At 37.8% G+C, this 15,956-nt stretch overlaps 1 protein-coding gene and 1 long non-coding RNA gene across 2 annotated transcripts; one reads left to right on the forward strand and one right to left on the reverse strand.

Moving 5' to 3' along the window:
* Positions 1-925: 925 nt before the first annotated feature.
* Positions 926-11,794, reverse strand: NECAP1 (NECAP endocytosis associated 1). The gene is made up of 8 exons (XM_039874253.1): positions 11,650-11,794; positions 6,912-7,012; positions 6,649-6,753; positions 5,884-5,965; positions 4,985-5,093; positions 4,703-4,886; positions 3,152-3,254; positions 926-2,812 (listed from the first exon to the last, which is right to left on the reverse strand). Exons 1-8 carry the CDS (start codon positions 11,742-11,744, stop codon positions 2,764-2,766), a joined length of 828 nt encoding a protein of 275 aa, XP_039730187.1. The 5' UTR covers positions 11,745-11,794; the 3' UTR covers positions 926-2,763.
* Positions 11,795-11,852: 58 nt separating this feature from the next.
* On the forward strand, positions 11,853-12,977 carry LOC120611690 (uncharacterized). The gene is made up of 2 exons (XR_005655260.1): positions 11,853-12,012; positions 12,142-12,977. It is a non-coding gene; the product is annotated as an uncharacterized LOC120611690 (long non-coding RNA).
* Positions 12,978-15,956: the final 2,979 nt, after the last annotated feature.

Raw genomic sequence — 15,956 nt, forward strand, 5'->3', positions numbered from 1 at the left:
TCAGAATGTTGAAGTGAATAAAGGTTCACTTTTCAACCGTGAAGACAGATGCCAGTGTATAACTGAGGGGGTTGAGCTAGAAAAACAATTGTCTACATTTTCTCCCCCCAAAAACCCTGAAGATTAGGATACACTTCTATCAATGACAGTGCCTCTCAACTTCAGTAATGTAAGAAAGTCCATGGCTGGGGAGCCAGCTAACCCTACCAGGGGAGGGCAAGCAGGGAGGTATATCAGAATATCTGGAGAGAGCAGTATTACTTTACAAAAATAAAAGTACCCATATCAATCTGATTCTTTTCCTGTAACAAGCACTCAATGTGAACTCTAAGTTCCTTCTGACTTTTAGTCTATGACTCTGACTTTAGTTCTATTTCTTACACTGATTCCCTTCATTTATGTTGATTATAGTTCTAGGATGTGAAAGGTGGCCTAGATCAAAGGTCCCCAACCCCTGGGCCATGGACCAGTACCAGCCCATGGCCTGTTAGGAATCGGGCCGCATAGCAGGAGGTGAGTGGTGGGCGAGCAAGTGAAGCTTCATCTGCATTTGCAGCCGCTCCCCAGCGCTAGCATCATCACTTCAGATCTTCCTCAGATCATCAGGCATCAGATTCTCATAGAAGCATGGGTCCCTGGTGTCAAAAAGGTTGGGGACTGCTGGCCTAGATCATGAGGATAATTTGAAGCAAATGAAATTACCACACCAGCAAATAAATAATAAACATAAATAATTTCTATAAGGAGTGCTCTGTGGGTTTAGAACCATGAGTAGAGGTGTAGCCTCAACTTCTTAAAAGCCCCTATTTCTTGAAGAAGAAGAATAGCTGTAAAATGTCCTTTTATTACCTACTGGCCCATTTATATTGGATCAATTAAATGAAAAAGGTAATGAAATTGGCAAATTAAAAAGTAAAAGAGATACTACTTTTTCCATATTTTTAATTACCATTATTGCACCAATACAGTATATGCTTTATATACATATATCTTAAACTTCATTATCAATTTTTCGGCAATTCAAATACATAATATATTATCTTCTTAAGAATACAAAGAACACAACATGAAGGAAGGTTGAGAAAATAGGTTCCCAATAGTTTAGTCACTAGTGTTCTGGAGATTCTCCTTTTAGTGTTTTCTATTGAAATTTTAAAATGCCCTGCCATGGCTCTGTAAGAATAGAGCTGCCTGGAAGGGGAGGCAATGAAAAAAAATGGACCCAAAGTTAAAAAGAGTCAAGAAGGAAATCCAGGAGAGAGAGTGTATTTTGAAACTGAATATTAGGACTCCCTTTAGCCAGACTGAACACATCCAAACAGGTGCTAAGGGAAGAAATGATATCCTCCCATTTCATCCTCCAGATTACTCAATAACAAACAAAATAGATAGTGCCCGATCATCTAAGAAAGGGAACTCTCTTCACAGCATTGTAAAAGGAATGGTGGGGCAGAGGGAAAGGAAAGTGGTGGGAGAGCAACTAGCTTTTGATACCCGGGGTGAAGGGTATCAAAGCTGTCACCTGGGCAAAACCTATCACAGCTCAAACTGTGACTCTCTAGCTCCCTTCTAAATGAGGATACAATGTAATAGCAGCTTTTCTATTGAAGAATTAGATGGACTGAAAAATAAATGTTTATGGAAAGGGGCCAGATACCCAGGCAGCAAGGCAATGTGGGTATGGAATAAGAGTTAAGTGCTTTCAACCTCTCTGCCTACAAAGCAGGTTAAAAACTCTAAACCCCCAACTTTAGGTCAAATAATGGGACAAATCCAAAGTAACGCTCTGCTTCAAATGCAGCAATTAGAAGGAGCTGCAAAAAAGTACAGCAGGTCCTCCAATAATGCCATTTTGTTATACTGTTGAGGAACTTAACTCTTATTTGTATCAATCAGCCTATGATAAAACTGGTTTTGTCATAAGTCGTGTAGCTTAAAGTTGCAAAACCTATCGACATTAAGTGAGGACTTACTGTAAACACTTGTCTAGAATATAACTTGGAAAACACAGCTCCTTGAACCTCCTTCATCCAAGAGACACCCACTGATCAAAGACGTTGCACTATTCAACAAACGAGAATAGTGGAGGTGCCACCAACACAACCCTCTTATCATAGGAAGAGACATGTAAACACATGAGAGGGTAATGGAGCTGCACCCAGCACTGAATATTCACTCAATAGGATAAGCCTTAAAAAGGAGATAGAGCAGAGACCCAAGAAACAGGTCTTTCTTTATTCTTATCCCTATCAAAATTCTGAATTTGTAAACACTGAGGTCAGTCTGTCCATTTTCAGAGTCTTGGGTTAGCGAAAAAGAAAGTTTCAAAGTTTTTGTCTCCCCTGAAATTGCTAAAAAGAGCTTCCCAAAGAGGCACACAAGGGTCATGAGATGATTCTGAAATATGTTAAAGAATTTAAAAGATGGAAAAAAATTCCACAGATGTTAGAGGTCATTTTCCCCACACAGAGACCCTGGCCTTTTAAGCCCTGCACAGTCAGCCACAAGTATGATAAAGACCCACTATTCCCCTGCCTTGACAGTGAAGGGGAAATAAGAGATATTTTTTTTTTGGCTGTACAGCAAGTAACAACATAGGGGAGTGACATAAATCCGCTTGAATGCAATGAAGAAACTATGAAAAAGATTGTCCAGTAATTTTGGTTCTGGGGAGAGAAGGGATTCCTAACTTCCCTCACAGATTGGTGCCCTCAAGGTCATTTTCATTCTTCAAGTCTGTCCTTAATGTCCTGCCAATGCTATTCAGAACTGGACCCAGTTAGATGGCTGTGGTGCCTGATTTGGAACAGAGCTGCAAGACATAACAGAGAGAAAGTTAAAGGCACAATATTAGGAGAGCTACTCCATTCTTTACTTAATAATTTCAAAGAAATCGCTGCCCAGAATTTCTGAAACTTCACAGCAATTCTACTTACTGAGGCTACTGAGGAGTGAAATATCCCACTCAAACTTTACCCTATAGTTTTCTTATCTCACCAACCCCAGCACTCCTATAATTCCATACCCCAAATCCCTGCCAAAGACTCCATATGACCTACAAACACCCTGCTTTCCCAGATTAAAGATTTCATCTGACTGTACATATCATCTATACCCTGATTGAGAATATATTATTTCATTATGCTCATACCTGGATGCAGTGCTAAAATCTCCCCACAAGTCATTGCTTGCAGAAACTGGAGCTGATGCTGGTGTGGTGACAGGAGCAGGAGAATCCAAATCTAAAAGGATATCTGAATACAATATGTAAGAAGAAAAAAGAAGAGAAGAAAAACAAAAATCTTAGAAATAAAAACATTATATTCACACAAAAATCTATACACAGTAGCTTTATTTGTAATAACCAAAAACTGGAAACCCAGATGTCTTTACATGGGTGATGGTTAAACATGCTGTGGTACATACAGAGCATATAATACTATTCAGCAATAAATAGAAACTATTGATATACACAGCAATTTGGATAAATCTCAAGGGAATTATGCTGAGTGAAAAAAGCCAATCCCAAAAGGTTATATACTATATGATTCCACTCATATAACATTCCTGCAGTGACAAAATTATAGAGATGGAGAAGAGATTACTGATTGCCAAAGGTTAGGAATTGGGGGAACTGGGAGGGTGGGTGGGTCAGCAAGAGGCCACGAAGGAGGAAGGTATGGTTATACAGGGGTGACACAAGGGAGTTCTATAGTGATAACATTGTTCTGTATGTGGACCATGGTGGTGGATCCAGGAACCTTCACATAATAAAACTGCACGGAACTAAATATACATATACACACGAATGAGAACACGTAAAACTAGTGAAATCTATGTAAGAGAAGTGATATTATCCATGTCAATTTCCTGGTTGAGATATTAGACTATACTTTTGCAAAATGTTATCATTGAGGAAAACTGGGTAAAGGGTACAAGAGATTTCTGTGCATTATTTTTAGAGCTGTATGTGAATCTACAATTACCTCAAAATAAAAAGTTTAATTAAAAAAAATAAAAAGTAAATCTTAGATATAATCTCTAGTACCTTCTGGTGACACTTATAACTCCTAGGAAAATTCCTTTCTGAGTTCTAATATTCTCATTCTTTAAATGTAAATATATCTATTCTTTTTCCCACCAGATAGTAAGGAAGAATAAAAATGCATTCACAAACCAGATGTCTCATTTTTCGCCAAATGCCTTCATAAAGAAATGAAAAAAAATTAAGAAATAGCATTTACTGAATGGCCACTATGTTCCAAGTACTGTGCTAGGTGCCCTCACATCATTTAACCTTCACAATCCTGGGGTAGTTTTGCCTATTTTGCAGATAAGGATACTGAAACTCAAAGACCTTAAGTAATATTACCAAATATATTCAGGTATTAAGTAGCAGAGCTATGAGTGAAATCTTGGTCCATCTGACTCTCAGGCCTACTAGCATCTAACCAACGTACAATGAAGGAAATAGTCTGTCTAATACCCATCCATTTTCTGCCAAAGAATCTACCAGACACCATGACTCTCAGTCCACTAGAAAAACTTTGATCCTTTGCTAGAGGCTGCCAGAATCGCCTTGTCAATATCAAGTGCTATTTAATTAAAAAAAAAAAATCAACACTTTTTTTAGCAAATAGGTGTTATCGAAATATAACCGAAGATATGGTTTCTGAAAGTTAAAAGTACTAGAGAGATTTACCTGCATCACTACCTCCATGATTAGATTTTGGAATGGGTGGTGGAGTAACGTGATTGCTGATGGCAACCGAGGAGGATGGAGGGGGAATAGTGATTTTGCCTCCAGGTGGGGGTGGGAGTAAGCTTAGGCCCCCAGTCCCTCCAGTCTTGGGCTTAGAAGCACCTCCTTTCTTGGTTGTGATGTTCTGTAAAAGAAAAAAAAAAAAGAATGAGTGTGAGAGAAAAAAAGAGAAGTCACAGGCTTTATGGAAATATAGCAAAGGGAGGAAAAAACCATACTTACCCCAATACTCAACTTGATGGTCTGTCCTTCCTTGAAGCCCAGATCCAACTTGGGACGAGTGTCCATTTCCTGAGATTCTTTGGAAATCTCAGATTCTTGCTTTACCCACCTTCAGTAAAAGAGTTAAGTTATCTTAATTTGGGATTCCCTGAAAGCAGAGTTTGACACACGAATTTGAGTGTAACTAATCTATGTAAAATAGGATTCCAGAAAGCAGAGTGAAGAAACATGAAGAGTTGAGAAGGGGGTGGGGGAGGGGTAAAAGACAAGAAACAGGGTAATTGGCCTTAAAAAGAATGTGCATTAAACTTGGCCCTTCAAAGGAGGGCATTTAGCCACCAATTCGCTTCCCCCTGTTTGAGGGCTACCCCCGAGGAGGTGTTAATTCCTCATTCCTTCCAGGTTGCACCCCTGTGCTGAGTGGCCTTCCTCAATTTCAGAGAGTGCTGAGGCAGAAAAGCAGAGGTATATGTGCCCTTGAGGTAGGAAGCTGACAGCGTGCATGGTGCTGTCCACCACAGGCTACGCCAAAGTCAAGTGAGCTGAAGAAATGCTGCGACAGGCACAAAGCATGTCAGCAACATGAAGTAACAAAATTGGTATGTAACTCCCCAACATATCTCACATACAGCCCTGCTGTTACTGTATGCCTCTCTCAGCCGCCTAAAAGAAAGGGCATATTCTCTAGAGGCATAAACAAAAGTATCATCTCAAACCCTTGTACAAGGGATCAAAAACACATTCTGGGCTATAAGAAAAAAATAAAATAGATACAATGATGATGTAAAACTAGTTTACCAAATAAAGAAACCAGGAGGTAAAAGAGATAGTGCCCATTCAGCTAAGAAGCAGCTTTCCCCAAACCATTTAATCTGGTAACTAGGACAAGCTTCACTCACTTGAAGTGATCTTGCAAGGAGACATTAAAGTCGAAGGCATCACCCCTATCTGTGAAGCCAATGCCAATGAAAGCACTACGTCCTGAGGAAAAAGACAGGAATATTCAGAATAGAAGTGTCCCTAGAGCAAGTTCTACTTAATGAAAATCTAACAATTACCTTAACTGAAGTCTGGGAATGTGAATCATTTTCTCACAGACCAGGGGCCGGCAAACTACATATAGCCCATGGTCCAAATCTTGCCATAGCTTGTTTTTTTAAAATGACGTTTACTGGAACACAGCCACGCCAATTTGTTTACATATTATCTAGGGCTGCTTACACACTACAATAGCAGAACTGAATAGCTGCAATAGAGACCAGCTGGCCAGGAAAATTTTAAATATTTACTATCTGTCTCTTTATGGAAGAAGTTTGCCAACCTCTGATACAGACTATGGAAAAGAGATAATGATTAGCCTAGATATGGATGATTTAAGATAGTCCCACCAAAAGGCACCAAAACAACAAATGGGCAATATGTGTAAACTCCTTTGTTAAAAGTACATTTTGATTTATTTACATCTACCTATTAATTACATCTTGAACTTGTGTTCCTATCTATTACAAATAACATGTAAATCCTTCTCTTTAGCAACTATAGTTAACTTTGGAGAAAGGGGAGGAAAAATTTAGTAAAAAAGTAAGATAAATGCAGTCAAGATACAACGAAGTGTATTAACTATTTTCCTAATTTCATCCCATTCCAAATCCCAGCTCCCTTACCAGTACCATCCTGGATCCGAATTACAAAGTAACGACTGGAATCTGTCACTGTCTCCACAGCAATACCAGGATACTGCTCTACTGGTGCCTGAGCAAAGAGTTCACCTGACAGATAAGAGAAAGACTTCTGTGAGTGAAGGAAGCAAAAAATCTAAAACTCCAATTAACAACTATTTCCATTTCAATCCCCAACTTAAAGGTACTTACAAAAGCACACCACACCAATATCCTTAATATGTTAGAGAGCCACCAACATAGATTACCTGAAACTTTATCTTCGAGTTTGATATAGGCAATCTTCCCTTTTGAAGTGATTCGGAGGCGCCCAGTCCAATCTGGCTGGTCTAATTTCCAGTCAGATGCCCTAGGATAGGAAAATGGGAAGCCTCAGGCCTCGAGTCCATGTCTTTAATCTATGAAAAATCTACAAAAAAATCATTTGCCATATTTCGATTTCCCTTGTCCTGGATTACTTATTCTTTCTACCTATTAAATAATAACTCACAATCCCCTCTATATAGATAACTCATGTAGCAGACAGTCCAAAACAAATAGAAGACAATGTTACCATTTGAGGATTCTGGAGTCCAATAGTATTACTTTTCAGTGAACTCAACCAATAATTACAGAGTACACAGTAAGTCACAGCACTGTTCTGGGTGCTTGGGATAATGTCAGTGAACAAAACAAAGATCCCTGCCCTTGTGAGGCTTACATTCTAATAGAATACGCAATAAAAAAGAAACATAATAAATAAGTAAAATAATTAGTATCTCAGAAGGTGATAAGTGCTAAGGTAAAAAGAAAATGCAGAAGCAGAAAAAGAAGACGGGAGGGCAGTGGGAGAGTGAACAGGTTGCAGCATGCAAGAGGGTGGTCAGGGTAGGCTTTATCAACAAGGTGAAATGTGAGCAAAATGTGAAGAAAAGTGAGAGTTGCCCATGCAGAGACTGGGGGAAAAGCATACCAGGCATAGGAAACAGCTAGTGCAAAGATGCTAAGGTCGGAGCATTCCTGGAATGTTTGCCCTCAAGCAAGGAGGCCATTGCAGTTAGAATAAAGAGATGAAGTGGAAGAGCTAACAGAAGGCCAGGTTACGTAGGACCTTCGTAGGGCCTTCGAGGCCACTGTAAGAACTTTGGTTTTTAATCTGAGTGAAAGAGGAGAGGAGCTATTACAGGTTTTAAATAGAGGTGACATGATCTCCATTTTATTTTAAAAGAATTACTTTGTCTTCTCTGTGTAGAAGAGATGTAAGGATATGAGTGCTGAAGCAGGGGGATTAGTTAAAAGACTATTACAGTAACAGAAATGTCATGATGGTGACTAGGAAGAGAGAATAGCTGAAGCAGCCAGATTCTGGATATATTTAAGGTAAAGGCGGCAGGATTTTCTAATGGATTCGATGTGAGGTGAAAGAGAAAAGTCAAAGATAACTCCAAGGTGTTTAGCCTTAGCAAAGGAGTTGCCAATAACTGAGATGAGGAAGGCATGACTGGGAAGAAAGATCAGGAGTTTGGTTTTGGTTATGCTGAGTCTGAAATGTCTAGTAGATTTCAAGAGAAGATATAGACAGTTGAATATATGAGTCTAGAGTTCAGGAAAGATATGTGGGTAAAGATCAAAATGTCCATGGAAACGCTAGACAACACTAAATATTTATAATCTGTGTTATAAATGAATTTGAATGAAATTTAAGACTTTATTTAAATATGACCAATTTTAAAAAACATTGCATTTGTGATTTTCTTTTGCCAGGAGTATAAAAAAGGGAGGGCAAAGTTATTAATAATTCATCCCTTAGGACTCTGAAGACTAATACGTCCAAGTGAGAAAGGTAACAACAGGGTGTATCTGAACTAGAATGAGTTTAACAATCAGGTAAGCAAAAGGTGGAAAGGAGGAAAGCGAAAATTTAAATTAGTACAGATTTTGCACAGGATTTTAAAGATAAACATCGTCATGTCCTTCTCTCTTGATGCCTTGCTCTCAAAAACTTTAAATACCTGAATCTGATCCAGAATAGAGCACTCTAGAGGTTCCCTATCTATTAAAAAAAAAGTTTTAATTAGTTGTTACTGATGCTACCATACCACAAAGAGCCAGACATAGTAAAAATAGCTATTGAAAATATTAGGAACAAGCCTACTAGATGTGTTTGTTTAGACAGGTTCCTTGTCTTAATTATTGTGTGTCTAAGGGCCAATATTTCACAAATTCTGTTACAAATTCATGGCAGCAGTTTTCCTCAACCCTCAGCCCTCAGCCCTCAGCCCTCAGCCTTAGTTCCTCTCCCACTTGCAAGACCCAGCCTGAAGAACTCTTAGTTTTGCTTGTCTTCAGACAACACTCTAAACTGATCTCACAAATTTTCATTTACCTTAGCAATAAATCCTTACAACAGCCATACAAAATAGAAGGAAAAGCTTATCCTCTCCACCTCACCCCCAAATGAAGGACAATAACACAGTAATAGTGCCTAACATCAAAGTCTAGCATTCTTTTCATTACATTAAAACACACTAGGGAATTTAATATTAATTAAGCTGGAGAGAAGGGTAGTAATAAATAAAAAAGTTTTATAGGTTGGGAAACCATTTTCTAATTATTTATAAGTTTCTCATCAATTTTCCTTCCACTGGTATGGTCAGTAAAAGTCTGGGAAGCAACAGCTTACACTAGGTGAATCAAAGTCATTTATTCCTCTAATATTATTAGTCATTAAAAAAAAAGGATTTCTCCTGCTTCCTAAAAAGCCCAGTTTTTCCCTTAATGGCAGCCTAGAGAAATCACGCTTATGATGTAAAATGGGTTCTGGTAAACAAAAAGAAAAGATTATGCAGACAAAAAAAAACCAGAAAAGCAATATTTATCAAGTATCTATTATGTGCCAGGTATGATGCCCATTCGTGTGAAAATTAAGTGAGAGGATCTGATAAGGTAAGTAGTACTATATCCATTTTTATAGATGAGGAAACTAAAGCTCAAAAAGGTTAAGTGATGTGCCAAAGGTAACCCAGAAAACGAATGAGAATCACTATTCAAACTTAGTTCTGCTCTATTCATTCACTATACTAAAAGAGTGGTTGATGATAAAATGCCTCTTGGAAGATAGAAAATACCAATGATAAGAATAGAAAACACAGAACGAAAAAGAGAAAAAGAATAAAAAAAAATTAAGAAACTGCTTTGATGGCTCAGTGTAATTAATTGACAAGGATAATTGACAAGTAAGTGAAGATAGAAAACTCATCAGATGAGAGAGAGAAGGAAGGTCTTGAAGTAAAAGAAAAAGAACAGAACCCCACTTCAATGTGTATCATATCCTTTAGGAAGTCTTAACGCCTAAAGTTGAAAGGCATGAGCTATTTTCCTTATTTAATAGATCGATGCTAATTTACATGATGAAGTGTAATCTACTAATTTCATCTTTCAGAAATATATTTACAGAGTGTCCACTATGTGTCAGACATTGTGCTAGATCCTGGAATATAAAGTTAAAAAAAACCTCAAGTTGCTCATAGTCTAGTCTGGAGAAAAAGCAGACAAAACAGTAACAATACCGATGGGCACTGTAGCAGAGACAGGTATAGGTGCTGTAGAAGCACAGAGAATATACCTAAGCCAGAGTGGGAAGGTCCGGGAGGGCTTCCCAAACAAAGTTAATGTCTCACATGAATCACGCAAATAGTACTACCATTCGAAAGCATGTAGATTTTCACTCATGTTCAATTTTAGGTCTGATAGAAAGCATGAAATGAGGACTACCTCTTTGCCAAAAGGTACAACCCACAGGGTCTAGTGCACAGGTCACCAACCACAAAGATACTGATTCATGAGGAATGACCTTCTGGTAAATAGGCAAGATAATGGACATAAGGAGAGGATAAACTTTCAGCCAAAGTAATAATAAATGCCAAGAGAAAAAATCATGATGATGATATAAGTCAGAGAGAGGAATAAGAACAGTATCATATATTTATATACTGCTTTACTGTTTCCTAAATGCTTTCACATTTATTATACGATTTCATTTAACCCTCCAAATACTTCTGTGAGGTACGTAACTACAGCAGGTTTTATTATCATTAACTTTTTTTTTCTATTTTACAGATAAGAAAACTGAACCTTGGAGAGCTTAAGAGATTTGTCCAAAGTCATACAACTGTTAAGTTGCCAAGGGTAATACTCATATTTTTTAACATGTAACCCAGTGAGTTACATGTTAACCCTTTCCACTACATGACTTCATGACTTCCTACGGCATCTTCAGACCCTCATGGTCACTGAATTACAAGGGGGTTAGTTAGCCCTACAGAGAAAATGCTGCATTAACTCTGGAGGGAAAAGCTATAGTAGAAGTTAAGAGGAGAGGGAGGGGAGGAAAATAGACAATAGTATATCATCATCAAGAAAATATATTAAAAAGAAACAGTATGAACAACCATTGGAAAACCTGCAATCATAACCTTTGCCCACTGACAAAAGAGCTGAAAGGAAAACCCAATGGAGGATGATAATTGGTGGCAAGGCTGACAACAGCACAAAGATAAATTAGATCATCCCGAGACTGGCCAACAACACAACGATTGGCCTCACACATGCACGGAGTACTGGAAATGTGGACGTGGGGATGAGGGTGGCAAACTGAAGGACGCAGGGAAGAGCGAAGAAAAGGTGACTAACGAAGGAGCAAGCGGAATGGATGTGGATGATGGAGAGCAGAGACGGGCAACCTAGAGAGAGCTGGGGGGGGGGGGCGGGAGAGGGATGGCAAGATGCAGGATTGTAATTTTTTTTTTTTAAAGCGGAGGAAACAAAGATGATGGCAGTCCAGGGTAGGGGAAGAGCAAGAGGACAGGGCAATAACAGCCCAGGTGGGGAGGCTAGCAAGGTGACAACCCAGAGGTGGCGGTGGCAGGAACGAGCAGCTGCTACCTGAGAAGGAAACTGTCATCCCCGACCGGGTACGCACACGCTGCAGTGCCTTGGGGTTAGTACCTGTAACCGCGGTTGGAAGCCCGGGGCGGAATCCGGTAGACGCTGACGTCGGGTTTCACACACAGGACAGACTCGTACTCCAGCTCGGCCGCCATCTTGGCTCTGCTCTCCGCGCCGCCGGGGGCGGGGCGTAGAACCGGGGGCGGGACGTGGAGCGGAGAGTTGCGTTGCACGACAACTTCCGCTTTCGCTGCTCCCGCTCCAGTTTATCTTGGTTCCTGAGATTAACCTCCGGTGGCGCGGGTTGGGGAAGCCATACTGAACCCTGGAAACGGTGAGGCTACGCGGCTCACCATCTTGGGTAATGGCGAAGATGCCATCCCAGTGCCTGACTCACGTTGTGGAAATCTCCATCCCCGAGAGGTAATGAGGGAAAGCCGCCATTTTGCTCCCGGCAAGTTCCAGTGATGCCCTGGGGGGATGAGGACCATCTTGAAATCTGGCGAATTTTTTTCTTCCAAGAGTAACTTCTTAACTGTAATTTCCTGGCAGAAAAGGAGTATCCATCCGTCGGTAAACTGGAACTGAGGGCCTGCTGGAAATATGTGATCAAGTCATAGGGTGGATTTTCAACCCTCCAGAGTCTAAAGGTTAAAAGTTCCCAGCCTGATTAATTGCCTAATAGCACCGTTTTCTCTCTTATATTTTCCACAACAGCACCTGTTAAAGTAATATTCCTCACTTTCAGTTGTGTATGCTGGTTATCTTTTGGAAAACTTGACCTTCTTAAACCCTTAAGTGAGATCACCCAATTACTGACAAAATCAGGAAGCGTAATGAACTATTTAATGGCTGCTATTTTTTCCAGTTCTGTTATAAATCTTACTGAACTCGCTCTATAAATATGTTACTGCACATTCCAAATGTAAACTTGCCACGACACTCTCACGTAAAACGATTTAATTAGCACAGATAGCAAATGGCAAAACCAAAATATAAACACAAGTATGTCTGACTACAACGGTAGCTATCTTCACCACTTCATTATATTGACTATTGAAAAACCTGTCTCTAATTTATCTAGGTAGCTCAGTGATACCTTAAAATTCAAAAAGAATTATCATATCTGTCCAAGGCAAGGATGTGAGAAATTGGCCACTCTCATACACTGTTTGCACGAATGGTAATCGGTACAGTATTTTTTAGGGCAATTTAGCACAATTGACCAAAATATTGCATATAACTTTCATTTTAGCAAATCCACTAATAGATATTTTAGAGATATTCTTATATGCATAAAATATGTACTACGTTTATTGTAGCATTGTTTATATAGTGAAAAAAATGGAAACAACGTGAATGTCTACCAATAATAAATGGTTAGTGCCATATTTATTACCTTGAGATGTTTTGCACTAGATTATATGTATATTTTCAATATTAAAGCCTTAGAAAGAGATCCAAGATTTAAAACAAACCAAAGAATATCAACGAAAAGCCCCAGCAAACTTTCACTTAAAATTTCAGTAATCCTCAACTACTTCTGATTCCCTAAATTGTCCATGTTCTTCATACCTTCGCATGCATTATACTTTCTACCTTAAATGCTCTCCCCTAGCCTGTCAATTTGGCAAACTGATACATTCACATGTTAGCTCAAATAATACCTTCTCTGTGACTTTGCTAGGTCCTTTAGATGAATTAGATGAATTTTCTCTAATGCTTCCACTTGCTTCTGGTATACCTTTTTATGATACCTAATGTGATATTATACTTTAAATAGCTCCTACTATGCCATAAAATCCATAAAGACAAGAACTTTGCTTGTTCAGCACCCAGCACAATGCCCTTCACATAGTAGACAATGATTGTTGTTGAATACACAAACTTTCTACTTAAAACTAATTTAACATTAATTTGGCCTATTCCCCAATTTCAGGACCCTACATGTAATCTGCAAAAAATTCAAAGAGTATAGAAGAGTATTAAATGAAAATGAAAGTCCACATCTCTATATATGGACAACTTAATGCTAACAAATCAATAACATAAATGAAATGGTCATTGATATGCAGAACTTACCTAAAATAATTCAAGAAGGCATAGAAAATCCGAATAGCCCTATATCTATTAAAAAAGTTGAATTCATAACTGAAAATCTTCCCCAAAAGAAAACTCCAGACCCAGATGGCTTCGCTGTTGATCAAACATTTTAGAAAGAAATAGTATAAATTCTATACAAACTCCAAGAAAATAGAAGAGGAAAAATCAAAATTCCAAACAATTTTTATGAGACAATCATTACCTTGATACCAAAACCAGGCAAAGATGTTATAAGAAAACTATAGACCAATTTTTTCTCCTGAGCAAAAGATCTTCACAAAATTTCAACAAATCAAATACAATAATGTGTAAAAAGGACACTATGTCATAACTAATTAGGATTTCCTCCTAAGAATTTAAGGTTAGTTTAACATTCAAAAATCAATAAATATAACACCAAATTAGCAATATAAAGAAAAAGCACATAATCACCTCCAAAGAAGCAAAAATATTTATGAAAAAATGCAATACTCATAATAAAAACTCAGCAAACTAGGAAGAGAAGGGGAATTCCTCAGTCTGATAAAGGGCATTTATTAACAACCTACAGCTAACATAATGCTTAATGGTTAATATTGGATGCCTTTCTGCTAAAATGAAGAACAAGGCAAGAGTTATGCGCTCAACATTTTTGTTAATTATAATGCTAGAGATCCTTGTCAATACAATAGGGCAAGCAAAAGAACAAGTTTATGGATTAGAAATAAAACTGCCTTGACTCATGGAGGACATCATTACGTACAAAGAGAATGCTGAGACATAAAAAGAAGAAAAAAGAAAACGACTGAGTTTAACAAAGTTGCAAGTTAGTCAATACACTAAAATCAATTGCAGTTCCATAACTAGCAATAAATCAGAAATAAAATTTTTTAAAATTTACAATAGCATCAAAAACCATGACACCTCGGGATAAATTTAATATTGCTGAGAGAAGTTAAAGTAGACCTCAACAGATAGATATACCATGTTCATGTGTTGAAAGATACTGTTAAAATGTCAGTTCTGCCGAATTGACCCATACATTCAATGCAGTCCCAATCAAAATCCAAGCAGGCTTTTTTTTTTTTAGAAATTGACAACCTGATTTATAAATGCATGTGGAAAAACAAAGGTCCTAGAATAACTAAAACAACTTTGACAGTTAAGAACAAAGATGGAGAATTTACCTTTCATATCAAGAATCAAGATACATGAATCAAGAGTGTGATGTATTGGCATAAGGGTAGACATATAAATCACATAGATCACTGTAACAGGACAGAGAATCCAGAATAGGCTTACATCTGTATGGTCAAATTATTTTTGACAAAAATGCCAAGACAATTCAATGGAGAAAGATAAACTTTTCAACAAATGGTGCTGGAACAACCTGAAAAAAAATAACCCATATCTCACACCATACACAAAAATTAACTCAAATGGATCATAAGCTAAAACTATAAAACTTCTAGGAAAAAAAATAAAATTTGTGCAAACTTAGAGTAGGAAAATATTTTTAGATAAAATATACCACAAACCATAAAATATTTGTTAACTTCGACTTTATTCAAAATTAAAAAGTTTTACTCTTCAAAAGATGCCATTACCATTAAGAAAATGAAAATGCAAGCCACAGACTGAGAAAATATTCACAATACATGTATCTGACAAATGACTTCTATTCAGAAAATATATAAATTAAATAGAGACCACAAGACAACACGTCTAATAGAATGGCTTAAAAGAAAACTTGAAAACAGCAAAGTGCTGGCAAGGATATGGAGCAACTTTCATACATTGCTAATGTGGAGCTAAAATGGCACAACCATTTTGGAAAACAAAGTTTTGTATTTTCTTAAAAGTTAAACATTTATCATATGACCCAGCATTCCACTCTGAGATATTTATTCACAGGATTTTAAAACATATGTCCACAGAAGACATATATGCAAATGTTCATAGAAGCTTTGTTTACAATAGCCAAAAACTAAAAACACTAAATGAATGGCTAAACAAATTGTAGTGTATCCACATAATAGGGTAGAGTCATATTGATAAGTAATTGTAATATATAGGATAGCAATAAAGAGGATTAAACTACTAATACTCAGTGATAGCAATAAAAAGATTTGAACCACTAAAACTCACAATGACATGGATAGATCCCAAAAACATTCTGAACAAAAGAAGCCAGGCCTAGAAGAGTCCATACTGTATGACTTTATTTATATGAAATCCTGGAGAAGACTATAGAAACAGAAATTAGATAAGTGGTTGCTTGGTGC

Source organism: Pteropus medius, unplaced genomic scaffold (genome assembly GCF_902729225.1).
Source record: "Pteropus medius unplaced genomic scaffold, Ma_sr-lr_union100, whole genome shotgun sequence".
NCBI classification, from domain to species: Eukaryota; Metazoa; Chordata; class Mammalia; order Chiroptera; family Pteropodidae; genus Pteropus; species Pteropus medius.

Excerpts from the sequence above, each read along its gene's own strand:
- NECAP1 (XM_039874253.1), bottom strand. The coding sequence starts at position 11,744 with ATGGCGGCCGAGCTGGAGTACGAGTCTGTCCTGTGTGTGAAACCCGAC. Across the intron at positions 5,966-6,648 it reads TCGGATCCAGGATGGTACTG|GACGTAGTGCTTTCATTGGC; the intron begins GTAAGGGAGCTG and ends CTTTTTCCTCAG. Across the intron at positions 2,813-3,151 it reads GATTTTAGCACTGCATCCAG|CTCTGTTCCAAATCAGGCAC; the intron begins GTATGAGCATAA and ends TATGTCTTGCAG.